The 14,681-nt window shown below is 40.8% G+C and overlaps 1 protein-coding gene across 1 annotated transcript in view; it reads left to right on the plus strand.

Annotated features, from left to right (window-relative positions):
- LOC102388321 (protein JBTS17) overlaps positions 1 to 14,681 on the plus strand; it is a gene marked incomplete at its 3' end in the record, with an annotated part of 41,135 nt that overhangs the window by 17,337 nt on the left and 9,117 nt on the right. The window contains exons 11-15 of the mRNA XM_006038763.3: positions 2,966 to 3,215; positions 7,514 to 7,666; positions 9,672 to 10,423; positions 10,962 to 11,173; positions 14,019 to 14,099. Of these exons, the coding sequence (XP_006038825.2) occupies positions 2,966 to 3,215; positions 7,514 to 7,666; positions 9,672 to 10,423; positions 10,962 to 11,173; positions 14,019 to 14,099 (1,448 nt within the window). The remainder of the gene's footprint in view (positions 1 to 2,965; positions 3,216 to 7,513; positions 7,667 to 9,671; positions 10,424 to 10,961; positions 11,174 to 14,018; positions 14,100 to 14,681) is intronic.

Raw genomic sequence — 14,681 nt, forward strand, 5'->3', positions numbered from 1 at the left:
CCTGCTGAAAAATTGACATTGTGGCAATGTAAGTATAAGCAATTTTTTCCTTTTAGGAACAGTTGGGTTTTTTTTTTCAGTATTTCTGAGGTTAATATGAGCAGGTATCTTCATACTGTTCAATCATCAGGAGAAAAAGTCAATTTTATAAATGTAAAAAAAAATATTTTTTAAAATTAAGGATAACAACATAGCTCTTATAATTTTGTTTTAAATTTATTTTAACGTTCAAAATATGAGAACTTAACTTCCACACCCATACCTAATAATTACGAGCTGTGGTCTGCAGTTCTGCATATTTGCATGAACAAGCAGCTAGATATTTAAATATGCTTTTGCAACCCCAGATCCTTAAATTTCACGTGAGACTTCTCACTCAAGTTAGACTTATAGAGGTAGATGCATTTCTTTGTTGGGCGTCAGCAATCTCATGTTTTGAAAGAGTCTGGAAAATTAACAAAAGGAATTTGTACATGTGCTATATAAAATGTATTTAACTTTTGATTAAAAGTTACAAAACATTACACATTTTAAGTACACATGTAAGAATCATTTTCAATATTCTTGTGTGAATTTGCTTACGTTAATGAAAGATTTTGACTGTTCATATGGACTGAGAAGAGCTAAATGTCACACACTACTCCTAAAGTAGTCAACTCTTTTTTCTATATTCATCTTGTTAGTGATTTTACATCATATCAAGTATGGTATTACATACTTTGAGTAGCATGTCGTTTGTGGCAAGTTTTTTTTATATTTGTTCAGGGAATAAAATTAAATGAACCAACTCCTGTTAATGCACAATACTACTGAGCTCCTTCTATAAAGTCCTTCCATAAAGCCTATGTACTAGAAATTATGGGGCATCAGGCGTTCTTCTAACTGTTATGTGCATATGTACAAAATATTTGCTGGCCAAGAACTAACAAAAACCTGATCTTACGTGCAAGCAGGCATCACACGATTTTCATATACTGGTTGATTTTTAAAATCAGATTTTTGTATACATGAAAGAATATTTTTAATTGTAACGGAGTTGCTTATTTTGTACATGCAGCTACTCTTAAAGATTTTCTTAATATTTTAGCTGTTAAGGAGTGGGAATAACTTCTTCCTCATTGTGACAGGGGGCTATCCCAAGGCCGGTCTAATCATTGGCCTGCCCTCCTGTTGAGGGTAGTCTGCCCACCTGCCTCGCCTTTGTAACTTTGGAAGTAGTTTATAGGCAGGAGGCTGCCCATTTAATGCCCAATGCCAAAGGTGTAATACATGGCTCCATAGCATCCCTACACCATGTCCCATGCCTCGCAAATGGCATTGCTATGTGGCTCCAGCCCCACAATGGATCTCATTCTCTGCCCATCTGGTGTTCAGACCTCACCTGGATCCCTTCTCCTCAGATGGTCTAACTTCTGCCTTCATTCTGGGCTGCGAAACTCCCTAGACTTCTTTCCCTCTCGGCAGTGGCCCCCTCTGGGACCTTTGGCCTCATAGGCCCTAGCCTTGCCTCTAGGCCAATCAGAACTCCAGGCCCCTGGCTCTGGCCATCCCTCACAGTGGGCATCCTTGCCCTTTGACCATTGTGGTCCTGGCCCCAGCATTGACCAGTTGAGGGTTTCCTGGCTAGGTTCCTGAGCACCTAGCCCTCTCCCTGTCATAAAGGTCTGCCTTCTCACGCCCCTCTAAACACAGCTCACTATCTCTAATGCCAGCCTACGCGCAGTCCTTCAGGCCCGCCCATGTGGACCCTTCTCTACGCAGCCCACGCACGATCCTTCAGGCCCCCCATACAGACCCTACTTTACTCAGCCTACTCACACACGCCCCCTCACTGAGCCCACTACACTGCCTCCTCACTGGGGCTATAGGCCTTACACCCCTTGGGCCTCAGGCCTTTGAACTGCCTGGACCCCTCACGTGTCCCCTCTACAGGGTAACCCACCAGGTCATGGGGGTTGAGGCTATATGGCACCCCATACTCATCTTTCACCTGGGAGGCACTGGTGTGGCACTTCCTGGGGACCCCCACCCCAGCAGCCCTCCCACACCATCCAACCCCAGCAGGGTGTGGTTTTAGGTCATTCCCCAGGACCAGGAACCTCCTCCAGCCCCATAGTTACTACCCTTGACTTCCAGGTGCTCTGGGAGCAGCAGATCTCCAGCTGGGCATTGTTATTCCTGTAGCAACTGCCATCTGAGCCCTGAGGGGCTGGGTTTATACTGAGGCTGCCCAGCCCCATCCTCCAATCCAGGAGCCCTCTTGCAGTTGTGACTGCTTCGTTAGGCTACACCTCACCTACCCACTGCTCCACAGCCTGCTCAAACCTTAAAGTGGCAGCCACCAAAGGTGCCCTGCCACACTCATAATTTGGAAACATAAGTCACATTCTGCTGTTAGGTTCAAGATGTTGTGTTTATAAATATTTTTGTGGAATGGCTGAAGGGTTTGTTCTTTAAATACCCATTAATTTCTGTCGTCTTCATTAATTTACATACATGATCTCTATTTGTAGTTATTTTGATTTTCGTCTTGCAAAGGCTTACCATGCTTCGTGATTAACTCTAATGATGAATCATCTAGTAAAGTCTTCTCAGGATCAGCACCTTATGTAATATCGTACACTTATGTGATATTATAATATGTCAATATGTGCATAACAGATGAATGATACCACTGTTTTGCTCTGGTAGCAGCTAATTAGGGTTTAAAAGGCCTGTTAGTATTTTCTAATTTGTTATGCCTTAATGGCATATTGGTATTTTCAGATTATTTTATGATATAATGCTTGTTATAGTTTCTATTTTGGTATTAATTTGTTATCCTGCCTTTTTTTTTAAATTCCCCTGTATAAATTGCAAAAAATTTGTTTTTAAGCAAAATACTTCTGATGCATTCATTTTACACTTAATGTACATGTTAGTTGCTTGTTTATTTTTTCTAATGTATTTTTATTTTATTTGCCAGGTCTCAACAGTTCATGTCTCAAAATTCCACTCAGTCTCTTGGTTCATCAGCTTCTGAAAATGATCTAATGAGACAGAGATTTTCTGTAACAGCACACCCAAGACTACCCTACCTCATTTTCTCTGATGGGTATATGGTTACAGTTCTTAGGTTTTCTGATAATCTTTCACCATCAGGATTTATAAGGTCACTTCTGCTTGATTCAGCCCAGAAGCTTGAAAAAGTACATCAAGGCCTGATGATAGCTAAGGTACTTTTGTTTTTTGTTTTTTTTAAATGTTGATGATTTTCTTTTGGTTGAAGAGGAAAACAGGGTTTAAACAATGTCATCTGTTTTAAACAAAGTATTATAAAACACTTTGCGGAGGCAACTGAGCAGTCATGTACTTGCTTAGAGTTTACATATTTTAAGTAACAGAACAAAAATGGCACAAGATCAAATGGCTACAATTTGATTATAAACAAATTCAGACTAGAATTTAGAAGAAAATTAGAGGAGTCAAGTTTTGCAATGGTCTTTCAAACAAAGTCGTGGGGGCACAGAACCTGATTAACTTCAAGTTGGAGCTTGAAACATATATGGAGTAGTATGATAGGGCAGGATGTTCTTGGGTCAGTAATCAGTGCATCTGATATGTAGATATAGATGTTTGCACTCCCCATGTTAAGGGTATAAGGTAACTCCTGTGTGTGTTGGAGGTATCCTATACTTATAGGGACTAGGAAGGATTTTTTTTTCAGGACTTCATTGGCTTCCAGGGCTTTTTTCCCCTTCCTCATGAGCTTTGGATATTTGCCACTGTTTTAACTGGATTGTAATGGTACTCTTGCTGATACATCCCTGAGAAGCTTCTAAGGGTATCTGTTGCGGAAGTGGGGGCAGGGGAGTGTTCAGGGTCAAACCAATCACCAAATTTTAGGGGCAGGAAGGAGTTTTATTTCTGGTTTAGAGTGGCAAGGGAAATTTGCCTTCTGTTGTAGTTTAGGGCAGGGGTATCAAACATATGGCCTGCAGAGCCCTGTTATCCAGCACCCGGGGCTGCTGCTGGGTTTGAATTGACGCAGCATTTCTTCCAGCTGCTCAGGGAATCGCGTTGCATGCTATGCCCACTCCAGGGTCTCCAGGACGCATGCCACATGTAACTCATGCTTCAGCTGATCTGGGACCAATGCTATGTGTGGCACCCCTAGGCACCAGACACAATATGAGTCCTGGACTGGTTGGACCAGGGCCATGTGTGACACAATCCTATTCCAGCCAGTCTGGGATCTGCACTGCACATTCCAGCCTCTCCAGGATCTGGGACGCACTGTATGCAGTTCAGATCCCAGAGCAGCTAGAGCTGGCACCATGGGCACTGGAGGGGGAAAGGGTCATGTCTGTGGGTCCATTGGCTCAGTCTGGTATGTGTACTGGTCCCAGGTCACTCACCTGGCCTGTGGGGAGTTTGAAAACCCCTCATTTAGAGCATAGTTCTGGGATAATATGAGCATATATTAAATCATGGGTGTCCAAGATGTGACCCGTGGGGTTGCCCATAGGGTTCCCCATGGGTCCAGAAATTTGGCAGTGTGGCATCATTAATTTCTGAGGCTGAAGGAGCCGTTAATTGCCACTGCTTATCCTGCTGCCAAATTTCTAGATTTGTGGAAAGCCCCTTGACCCATATCCAGAGCACAGAGAAATATCATCTGGTCCAGAGGTTTGCAGTGTGGGGGGGAGTGGAAATTTGGTGGTGGCAGGAAAGGAAGCTGCCACGACTCTGGGAACTGCTGCAATTAACACTGCCAACAAATTCCAACCCCACAGGCCAGATGATGCACCTTCATATCCAGCCTGTGGACTGGCCCTGTGCCACTCATCCAGATGAGCTGGGCACCACTACATTAACCTAATAACTTCTTTGCCATGCACTCTTGTTCCCCTTTTCTTACCTGTGGCACATTTTATGGTGAGGGGTTTTTTTGGTTTTATTTTCCTGTGGCGCTTTATGGCTGTGATGTCTCAAAGGCTGGTGTGGACAACTTTAGGAATTCTTGAGAACAGTGATTCTCAACTTTTTTAGACTCAAGTTAGCTTTTGCTAGACTCAGGACACTGAAAATTACAGCTCTTAGTTTTCACTCATTTTTCTGACTAAAGAAAAATAATAGAACAGTTCTTTTGTTTCAGAGAACTCCAAAACACCACTGTAGGTCAGAACGCTTTTAACACTGTGGATTCCTAACTGAAACTTCTGGGTTTAACTCCTGGATGCTGGCAGCTGAAGCTAGATGACCCACCTCCTAAGCATCCTTCCTTATACCTACCTCTGTGGGCTGGATCTTATCCACAGGCTATATGTCTGACACTCCTGCTTTAAGTGATAGAATAATTTGTTCTGAGACAAGAGAGACTTAGAATAATTTGGAATCACCAGTATTCTTTGAGATTATTGTTGAGAGAAATTGTGTCTTCCAACACTTAAGTAGCAGATCGTTTACATTGCAGCATTTTGCTGTCTAATCATATATATAGTCTACATATCATTTTTTTCCCTTCAGTATACTTATCTGGGGAGAAATGAAGTGAAATTATGTGCTAATCCCAAATATATTCAGAGGGACAGTAAACTGCTTTACTGTCATTCTTCAGCCTGGAATGAACAGGCCACCCTCACTGGTGATGCAGTAAGGAATACCCTCGCAAACTTTGGTTTCTATTGAGAAAATCTAAAAGGATTCAGTTGTGATGCAAATATCTGTCTATTAATGACAGATTTGAGACCATCAGTTCATTTCCCATAGACCAAAATCTGTTGGAGGGTAACATTTTTCAATTAGAAGTAAAAGGGAGATTTGGAAGTGAAAGATTCTTCAGGTGTTACCAATTACCTTGAGCTGTCCAGACCCTCACAAATCCATGAGATGATAAACTGACATTGCTGTGGGTAGCAGTGAAAATGGAACAATAATTTATACCACTGTCATCCAGGTACCAGCAGATGTACTTGAATTTGTGGAAATTATTTGAGTACCTGGATGGGCTGGGACAGTGGGGGCTATGGAAAATTAGACTCCATCCTTTTCTAGATGCATATGTATTGGCTGATCTACCAGTGAGACGCCAAACATAAGTATTCTTTGAGAATGGACTTTGGGAGAGGATACTGTATATCTTAGTGATGGATCAAAGAAGAAAATTATGCCCCTTTTAGGGAGAGTGAGCAAGCATGATGAGAAACATAATCAAACAGGATTAGAGAAAGAGGAAAAAGAGATGTGAAATGATTATGGAGACGATGTGATACTCTAAGGTAACTAAGGGTATATAAACAGTGAATGTCCAGCAGGGGAGTAAAGGTGGAGTCAAGTTAGTTGGAAAGGGGGTCAGCATGGATACTAAATTTCACTGTACTAATGAGCAAGCATTGGGAATGCACATATTGTGATGTACTAACATGCAGTGGCCAAAACCCAATAGAGGCACAGTGAGTGGAGTAGTGCAGTACTGTGACCATAACCTAAAACACTTAAACAACAAACAAAAACCTTGACAGTTATGTTTGAGTAGTAGAGCATATACTAAGAAAAGAAAAACAGAAATAGACCCCTTAAACTTGATATAATAATACTGTCATTTAGGTCCTGGATCTAGAGATCATCTTTGATTCTTCATTCTTCCTTGTCCCACTTCTCCAAACTATGTTCAAATCCTGCCAGTTATTCCTTGAAATTCCATCTGTTCAGGACCCAGGTTTTCTTTTTATCTCTCCAACTGAAACACTTATTCAGGCTCCTTGGTCATCTTCCATCTTGATATCTATAACCTCTTCTTCCTCTCAGATTTTCTGATTTTTCTACACAAAATATAATTACTGGACCCGTTTCTTTTTTAGATCCTCCTATAGCACATGAAAATCAGGTTTCTATTGCTTGCCATCGAAGCCCTGCAGAATCCTGTCCTCCCCTGTTTATCACCTTCTTTTCTGTATTTCACAATGGTGTTCTTCCCTCCCACATCCCTGGGATGCTAGTCTTGATATCCCACCTCTTTCACAAGTATTTGTATATAGAAAGAATGCAAGACATGCCTGTACTCGTTGTATTCATATTACATAAGTCTCAGTTTGCTTGTCTTGCAGGGTCTGTGATTTATGACAGTCTGCTTCTCCCACGAGCGTCCCTGTGGTTTCTTTTCCTCTGCTGTCTATGCACCAAAATGCCTATCCTAAGTGTGTCTGGCTGTCCATTACTCTTCAGATTTCTCCTAGAGACCTATTCCTATATTTAATCCTAGAAAATAAAATAGTTGGCTAGTGTTATTAAAAGAATCACGTCCAACATATGGCCACATATCACCTTCACCAGCATATTTATATGCTATACCTACATTTGGTTCTGTCCTTTTTGTTTCTCTTGTTTGCTTTTAAATTATAAGCTGTTTCAGTAAGAGACCATGCCTTTTACATTTAGAAAGTGTTTAGCAGATTTTGGGTATTAGGAGACAAATACGTGTGAAATATAATTATGCAGACTGCATTAATAATATTATTTTTGTTTTCTACAGTCTAAAGGAAAAAGGCTGCAGTTGCAATCTTTGTCCTCCTTAAAATCTAATCTATTAAAACAACACCAAAACCAAAGTTCTGCCCTTTCCACCATTCCAAAATTCTTGCAAGAAGAAACCGTAGAATGGATTGAGAAAACAACAGAATTACAGGTATTTCATGGCATCTCTTCATGTAATGTATAATTATATATCCGATTTTAGGATTTTTTGAATGTGAAAAAAATCTAATATCAGTAATTTTTGCCATAAGACTCTCAGATTGAAAACAGCAGAGAGGACCTGAATTTAATTGTCAGTCACAGAATGACCACGTGCCACCAGGATGATGCAGTCTTGAAAGAGGCTAATGCAATTGCAGGATGTACAAAGAGGTGTATTTTTAATAAAGACAAGATCTTTCTTTGGGATGTATATGGAAATCCCAGGGCTTTTTCTTGTTGCTACTAGGGGCCAGAGAGAGAGAGGACTTCCCTCCCATAAAAGCATTATTGGTTTCTAGGAGTGGGGTTTTTGGGTGACAGGTAGGGAGGGTCTATTTTTGCCTTCCTTTAGAGCAGAAGTTCTCAAACTGTGGTCCGCAGACCACCACTGGTCTGTGAGCTCCGTTCAGGTGGTCTGCAGAAAGGTTGTGGAACAATCGAGAATCTGTACTTGTAAGGTAAGACTACTGATATTAAAATATGCTTTGATTTGTAGAACAAAAAAAGTTTATTAAGTGATCTGCAGAGACCCTCAGCAATTTTCAAGTGGTCCATGAAAAAAAAGTTTGAGAACCACTGCTTTAGAGCACTGGATATTGAGCACAAGGAGAGGTGGAGTATGGCTCCAGTGTAATGGTATTCCTCAGATTACTTAGAAACCATTCAGGTGCATATCTGGTGGATCTAGTTTGTATATGCAGGGTCAAACCAACTGTCATATCTGGGGTCAGTGACAAGGACCACAGGGAAGTTTTTCCTTTCTCCCTATACAGGTATAGTTGTTTTCCTGGGGTCATCTGATCATATATTAACAGGTCATTTCCTTTTACTCCAGTGGCAGGGGCAGCTCTCTTCCAAATCTTAGGGCTCCCCTGTGCCAGATTGCAGACCTCAGCAGAGCATTGAGACAACCCTGGGTCCAATTTTAAATTATAAGCTGTTTCAGTAAGAGACCATGCCTTTTACGTTTAGGAAGTGTTTAGCACATTTTGGGTATTAGGAGACAAATACGTATGAAATATAATTATGCAGACTGCATTAATAATGTTAACTTCCCCCAGTTCAATCTCTGGGGATCAGGCTGGGGGTGGCCCCAGGACTGAGGGCTGTCCAGGGTCAGCACCATCAATCAAGTGATTGCACCAGCCCCAGACAGCCGCTGGTTTGGTTGGAAACCTGGGACAGTCAGCAGCTACTGCTGACAGTCACTGTTAACAACAACCCTGGACTGCCCTGGGTCCTATTCCAAGTCTCTGGCTGCTGCCAAAAATTGGCTGATTAACCCTCTCCTCCCCAAATTTGCCCTGGACAGCCCCAGTCTGGTTCCAGGACCAAGGTTGTCTCCAGATGATGCTGACAATCAGCTGATTATCGACACTGGTGGAGCAACCCTAGTGTGGAACACAGCATGTCATACGTTTAAGTTAAGGTACTGTACAAACCAGGTACAAAAATGTTCCACATACATATTCCATATAATATGCAATATCTTTGTGGATAGTTTGCTATTTTATGATGCCATAAATTGCCTTAACATGTGACACATTGTAATATATGGTGTGACACATTAATCGGGCCATAAATGTAATGGCTGCCAGGAAGCTTTCATTTCCACTGCTGTTTATTTATGGCTCATTGTAGCAGTTTTTTATTGGGTGCTTGTCGTGGGGTGTGCAAGAGAGATGTGAGGAAATATTTCTGTGCATCTTAGCCCTCAGTGAAAGAGGTCTAACCTTAGGCACTCAACTTGAAAATAAGATTACCCACACAGGAATTTAATTATTCTGGTTTAAATTCATATTCTGCCTTACCCAAATTAACTTCCCTGTGTTAGATAAGCCCTTACAGTATGGAGGTGTTTCACGTATGAAGCTAAGTTAAACTGCATCTTACTCTTCACTGTTCTTGTTCAGGAAAAAAGTTACATCAGACTTTTTTTTCCCCCTCTGATGTAGGATCATGAAGAAGAATCTGATGAGGATGAACATTTTCAAAATAGCTCTTCTGCTTTCTGGAGCCAGAGACCAGATTTGCTTTTTGGTCAAGGCCAGTTAGAGTTTGCATCAATGTTTGACACTATACATGCAGAGGATGATACCGAAGAAAAAGATGATTGGTCTGTGGAACTGAACTCTATCCAAAAAAACCTTCTCGCAGCCTGGGAGACGGGGATTACAAAAAACGTACAAGAAAAAGATATGCTTTTGAATTACACAATAAGCTGCATTACTTACTTTTTCAGTATTATCCAGTATATAAAAAGTCCTTTATTAAACCACAAGCCATTTTTAAACAAGTCTGCAGATAATAATCTCTGGATGCATTGTGTCTTAAAACATTTTCAGCAGTTTTTAAGTGTCCTGTTTTGGGGTGTCAGAGATGAACAGACTATTAAATATGTAGCGAAACTCACATCACAAACTATAAAAATAATGCTTGTTCAGCAAAAAGATCAGTTGTTCTCCAAAAATCTTTTGGGGTCCTTCTGCTTGTTGAAGATGGTCACTCGCACTCTAAATGGCATATGCACTCCAGAGTATGAGGTGATTTCTACATCCTCTGTCAACAGTAATGTCAAACTTGACTCTCTGGTTGTACCTATTTTTCAAGCTCTTAATGGGAATGTCACTCAGAAATTTCACTCACAAACTTCCTTGCTTAAGAGACCTCCTTATGCCTCAAGCCTTGACGAGAAGCCAGAAAACAGGTATCAGTGTTTTCATGGAAAAATAAAAATTGATTTAATTATCACTTGACTGGTCGGCTCTATACAGCTGGAATGAATCAGGAAGCACTTTTATCACACAAGCAGGATGCTCCTCTAAACTGCTTTATGTTCCTGAAAAGAAGCATATCGTACTGAGACCTTTCTCACTTTAAAGAAGTTCCATGCTGTTATGGTGTTACACCTGTTACAGGCTTATGTTTTAAGTTATTTGGCAAATGTACTGTTAAGTTTATAGTAAGTTCAACTAAAAAAACCCAATTGTTTGTCTGACATCTGGGTACATGAGTTAGGGTATGTTTTCTGAATACTAAGTTTAAAAACTACAAAATGTTAATAGCATAGCAATAAGCTTGATGGTCAAAGCAAATGATTGAGTAAAATTAGTCTGTCCCTAAGAAATCCAAGACAATAGGTTTTTAAGTTACAGTAAGGAGCTCAAGATCAAATTATGGTAAAAAACATTGAAGTAAGGCAGCATTTTCCTTGTTTTTTACTGAGCTTGTTTTTTAAACTGCAGATTAACAATACTGTGGCGATTGTTATATAAGCACGTGCTTTGGTATCAGGCTCAGCTGAACAGAAAAATATATAGGAATGGCAAGCCATTGACTGAGGTGAAGATTCCACATGAAGAATCTGTTGTTGCATCACTTTTAAGTCATATCCAGGCAACCCTACAGTCTTCAGGAGTGACCTTGGAGCAAAACTTGAAGCTTAACTCTGTGATTGGTTAGTACATTGCAAGGAACTGCAAATAACTGATAGTGTATGAATAACTACATTTTAGAAGATTTGTAACCAGTAAATAACTTGGTCTGTAATGTATTTGCTTGGATGGTTACAGTTGGCGTTCAGCAATCTTTTGAAAAGTCGCAGTTAAATATCTTTTTATATATAGTTTAGTGGCATATATTTAGGGCTTTATCCAAAGCCTGTTGTTAAACTCAACAGAAACGTTTGATTAACTTCTGTTGTATCATGCCCTAAGGCTGAAAACCTGGAGCCAGAAGTTTGAATTCTGACAGCAGAGACCACAATCTTGTCTCTTCTGAGGGAGATATGCACCGTTGTGCGCATCTCTGACATTTGCAACCAAAAATCCTGTTTAGTTTGCCAGAATGCTTTAAACCCCATTCACCTTTTTTCTAAAGTAGGTTTTACTGTTTTGATGTCTTTGGCAAAAATGTTCCATCCTGTAACAGTGAGTTATACAACTGGTTGTTATTCTGGCTTCCATCCACAATCCGAAAGGTACTTGCATGTAATTATGTGTATATAAGGCTTGAACTTCATGTAGAAAAAAACATTTTAATTTACCAAATTTAAGACTGTCTTCATAGAGACAGGCCCATGAAGGGTCAGGCCCATAATTTCAAAACTAATAGCATTTTTTACATGATATGAAAGTTGAAAATATACCAGGAAGCACCTCTTACCATGAATAAACTACAAAATGAAATTGTAATTACAGTTTGTGAGGGACTATGGGATTTATTGTAATATTTCTGTGTGAACTGTGTTCAAGTTGTTATAATGTTGCATGACTCAGTTTACTTACAATGCTAGCATGCCAGGAAAGAAGGGTTAATACTGAGTTAATGTGAGGAGAGCAGAAAAGAAGGGCTAAGTGCCAGAGTTGCCTTTTTGGAACATGTGGGATGAAAACATGGACCTATATAGCTTTACTGTTCCAGGAGGCTGGGGTGGGGAAGACGAGTATACCGGTGAGAGGGGAATTTGAACTAAGGGTTGTCAGCTCCTTGCAAGAGAATCTGGGTTCAGAAACTAGCTTGAGAGCTTTGGAGAGAGACTGGAATGGAACAGCAGAGTATCTTTGGAGGTGCTCTGGGCTGTGCGAACTAGAGCTGGAACAGAGTAACTGCTTCACCCCTTTTCGGTTGGTGGGCAGAAAACATGGCTTTTGCCCCAATTAATGCCTTTACTAAAGAAGCTGGCTGCTGGAACTTGGAACTTTGTGTTGCACCCAATCTTCCCAACAAGAAGTAAATCCCCTCTCAAAGCAGAACTGAATGCTAGCTCCTTGAGTCAGGGCCACAGAGTACCAGTTAAGGTGAGAGACTGAAAGGCTGAGGGCTTAGAATGGGAAGGAGCCTAGTCTTCCCCCTTGCTTTAGAACAGTGGTTCTTTAGCAGGGTGCCAGGGCACCCCGAGGTGACCCAAGATCTTGTAAAGGCTGCAGCAAGGTGTGAGGAGATAAGCAGGTATGAGGAGTCATCCATTCCTAGCCATTGCCCTGCTCCCAGTGCCCAACTCCTCTGCAAGGAGGCAAGCACTGTCATAAAATATTTTTTGGAAGTCGGGTCCTGCTCAATTAGTAAAAGTTATGGAGGGGTGCCTTGAGTCAAACCAGGGGTGCCTCGAGTCTAAAGAGATTGAGAATCACTGCTCTAGAAGCTATGACTGGGCTGGCTTTGGGGGTTTTAGAGCCCAAACAAGGCCACAGTGGTCTTGAGCAAGCGTCTCCAGAGGGTGCTGTGTGACAGTTAGCATTTCTAAGCCTGCTGTTAATAGAGTAACAAGTGGCATAATGTATAACAGCCTTGTAGAAGCGGTGATTATAACCCAAGTTTAATTCTTTCTTAATATCAGTTGGAGATTTGAGACATCTGCATTTGATAAGAGATTTGAGAAACCTGCATTCTTGGAGGATCATTTGTATAATTTTGCTAACATTTCAACAGTTTCTCTGACAAATGCACATCGTGATTAAGGCAGACAAGGTTCTGTGGGTGAATCTGATATCTTTTATTAGACCAACTTAAATAGTTGGAAAATAATTATTAAGCAAGCTTTCGGGTTCAAAAACTTACAAAACACTTCCCAGAGACGAGCCTATGAACTCCACTTCATCAACCTCCTGGATACTAAAAATCATGGACTAAATATAGACATTGGATTTATGACACATTATAACCTGCCTGACATCTGGCTCCCCAGGTATCTCTCCACTATTCATCCTCCTCCTCTCTCCCCCACAACCTCTCTCTCACCCATTGACTCCTCACTCTACATTTTCACTGACTACCTGTCTTATATGCACACCAGACCAGCCTCTGGTTTCTTTACTTTTCATTCCATCCAGGAAGAGCACACACCAACTGCTGAAACTTCCTTAGCCTGACGAAGGGTTTTTGAACCCGAAAGCTTGCTTAGTAATTATTTTCCAACTATTTAAGTTAGTCTAATAAAAGAGATAAGATTCACCCACAGAACCTTGTCTGTCTATGTTCTTAGACTAACACAGCTACAACCTACCCCTGTAACATTGTGATTAAGGCAGTCAAGGTAGCGATTTCCATGGCCTATTCCATGTGATTCAGATAGAGATGGGACATTTCCCTAGGCAAGTCTGGGTCAAGGTTCAAACTCATGACTCTGAATTTTGTAGCTAAATGGCTTAACTTTATTGCAACACAGTGCCCCTGCTTCTCTAATATGGTCTTTCTAAAAGAATATATTTAATGATAGGCAAAGATTTGGGCTAACATCTATACAATAAAAAGATGTGAATACATTTCAATGTTGTTGAATATGTTACATATTTTTTTTAAAGGAGAGGAGCAGTTTCTTCTAGGCTCATACAAAGAATCTTTGGACATCTGGAAGAGAGCTCTTCAGGAAGTCAAAGCAAAAGGTAAGGAAGAAGATGGGGTAAAGCTCCATTTTTCTCAGGTGTTTGTATGATATTTTGGGAGGGCAAATAATGCTTCTACTGTAGTTAAGATGCCGTCAGCATTTTTATACTAGGTATTTATTTTCACAGGATTCGCTCTTTATATCAGAACATGGCTGAACTAAAAATTGGGTCTAGAGGTTTTTTCAAGTTTACTTTAAAGTAAACTTGTAAATTAACCCCTATAAAACACAGTTACTATAATTATTCATATGCCAGGTTAGGAGAAGAAGGATTTCTCATCCATGCAGAATGGATGGGAATATGTATTGGAAACTTTGGAGATTTAAGGATCCTTTTACAAATCAGGACAGCCTTGTGGATCCTTGTGGGCACTTTTACATGTGCTCTGGGGGTTGGATGCAGAGAGAGGGGGATGCACTTTATTTAGAGTGGTTCTGAGAGCTGCTCTAATTAAAGTGCCACCACATCTTGTGTATCAGTGTCCCTGCACTTAAAAATGGTGGTTGGGGCGCTCAAACTAAAGCTCATTGAATGAGCATTAGTTCAAGCATCCCTGCCACCATTTTTAAGCGCAGGAAT

This window comes from Alligator sinensis, unplaced genomic scaffold, assembly GCF_000455745.1.
Source record: "Alligator sinensis unplaced genomic scaffold, ASM45574v1 scaffold1835_1, whole genome shotgun sequence".
NCBI classification, from domain to species: Eukaryota; Metazoa; Chordata; order Crocodylia; family Alligatoridae; genus Alligator; species Alligator sinensis.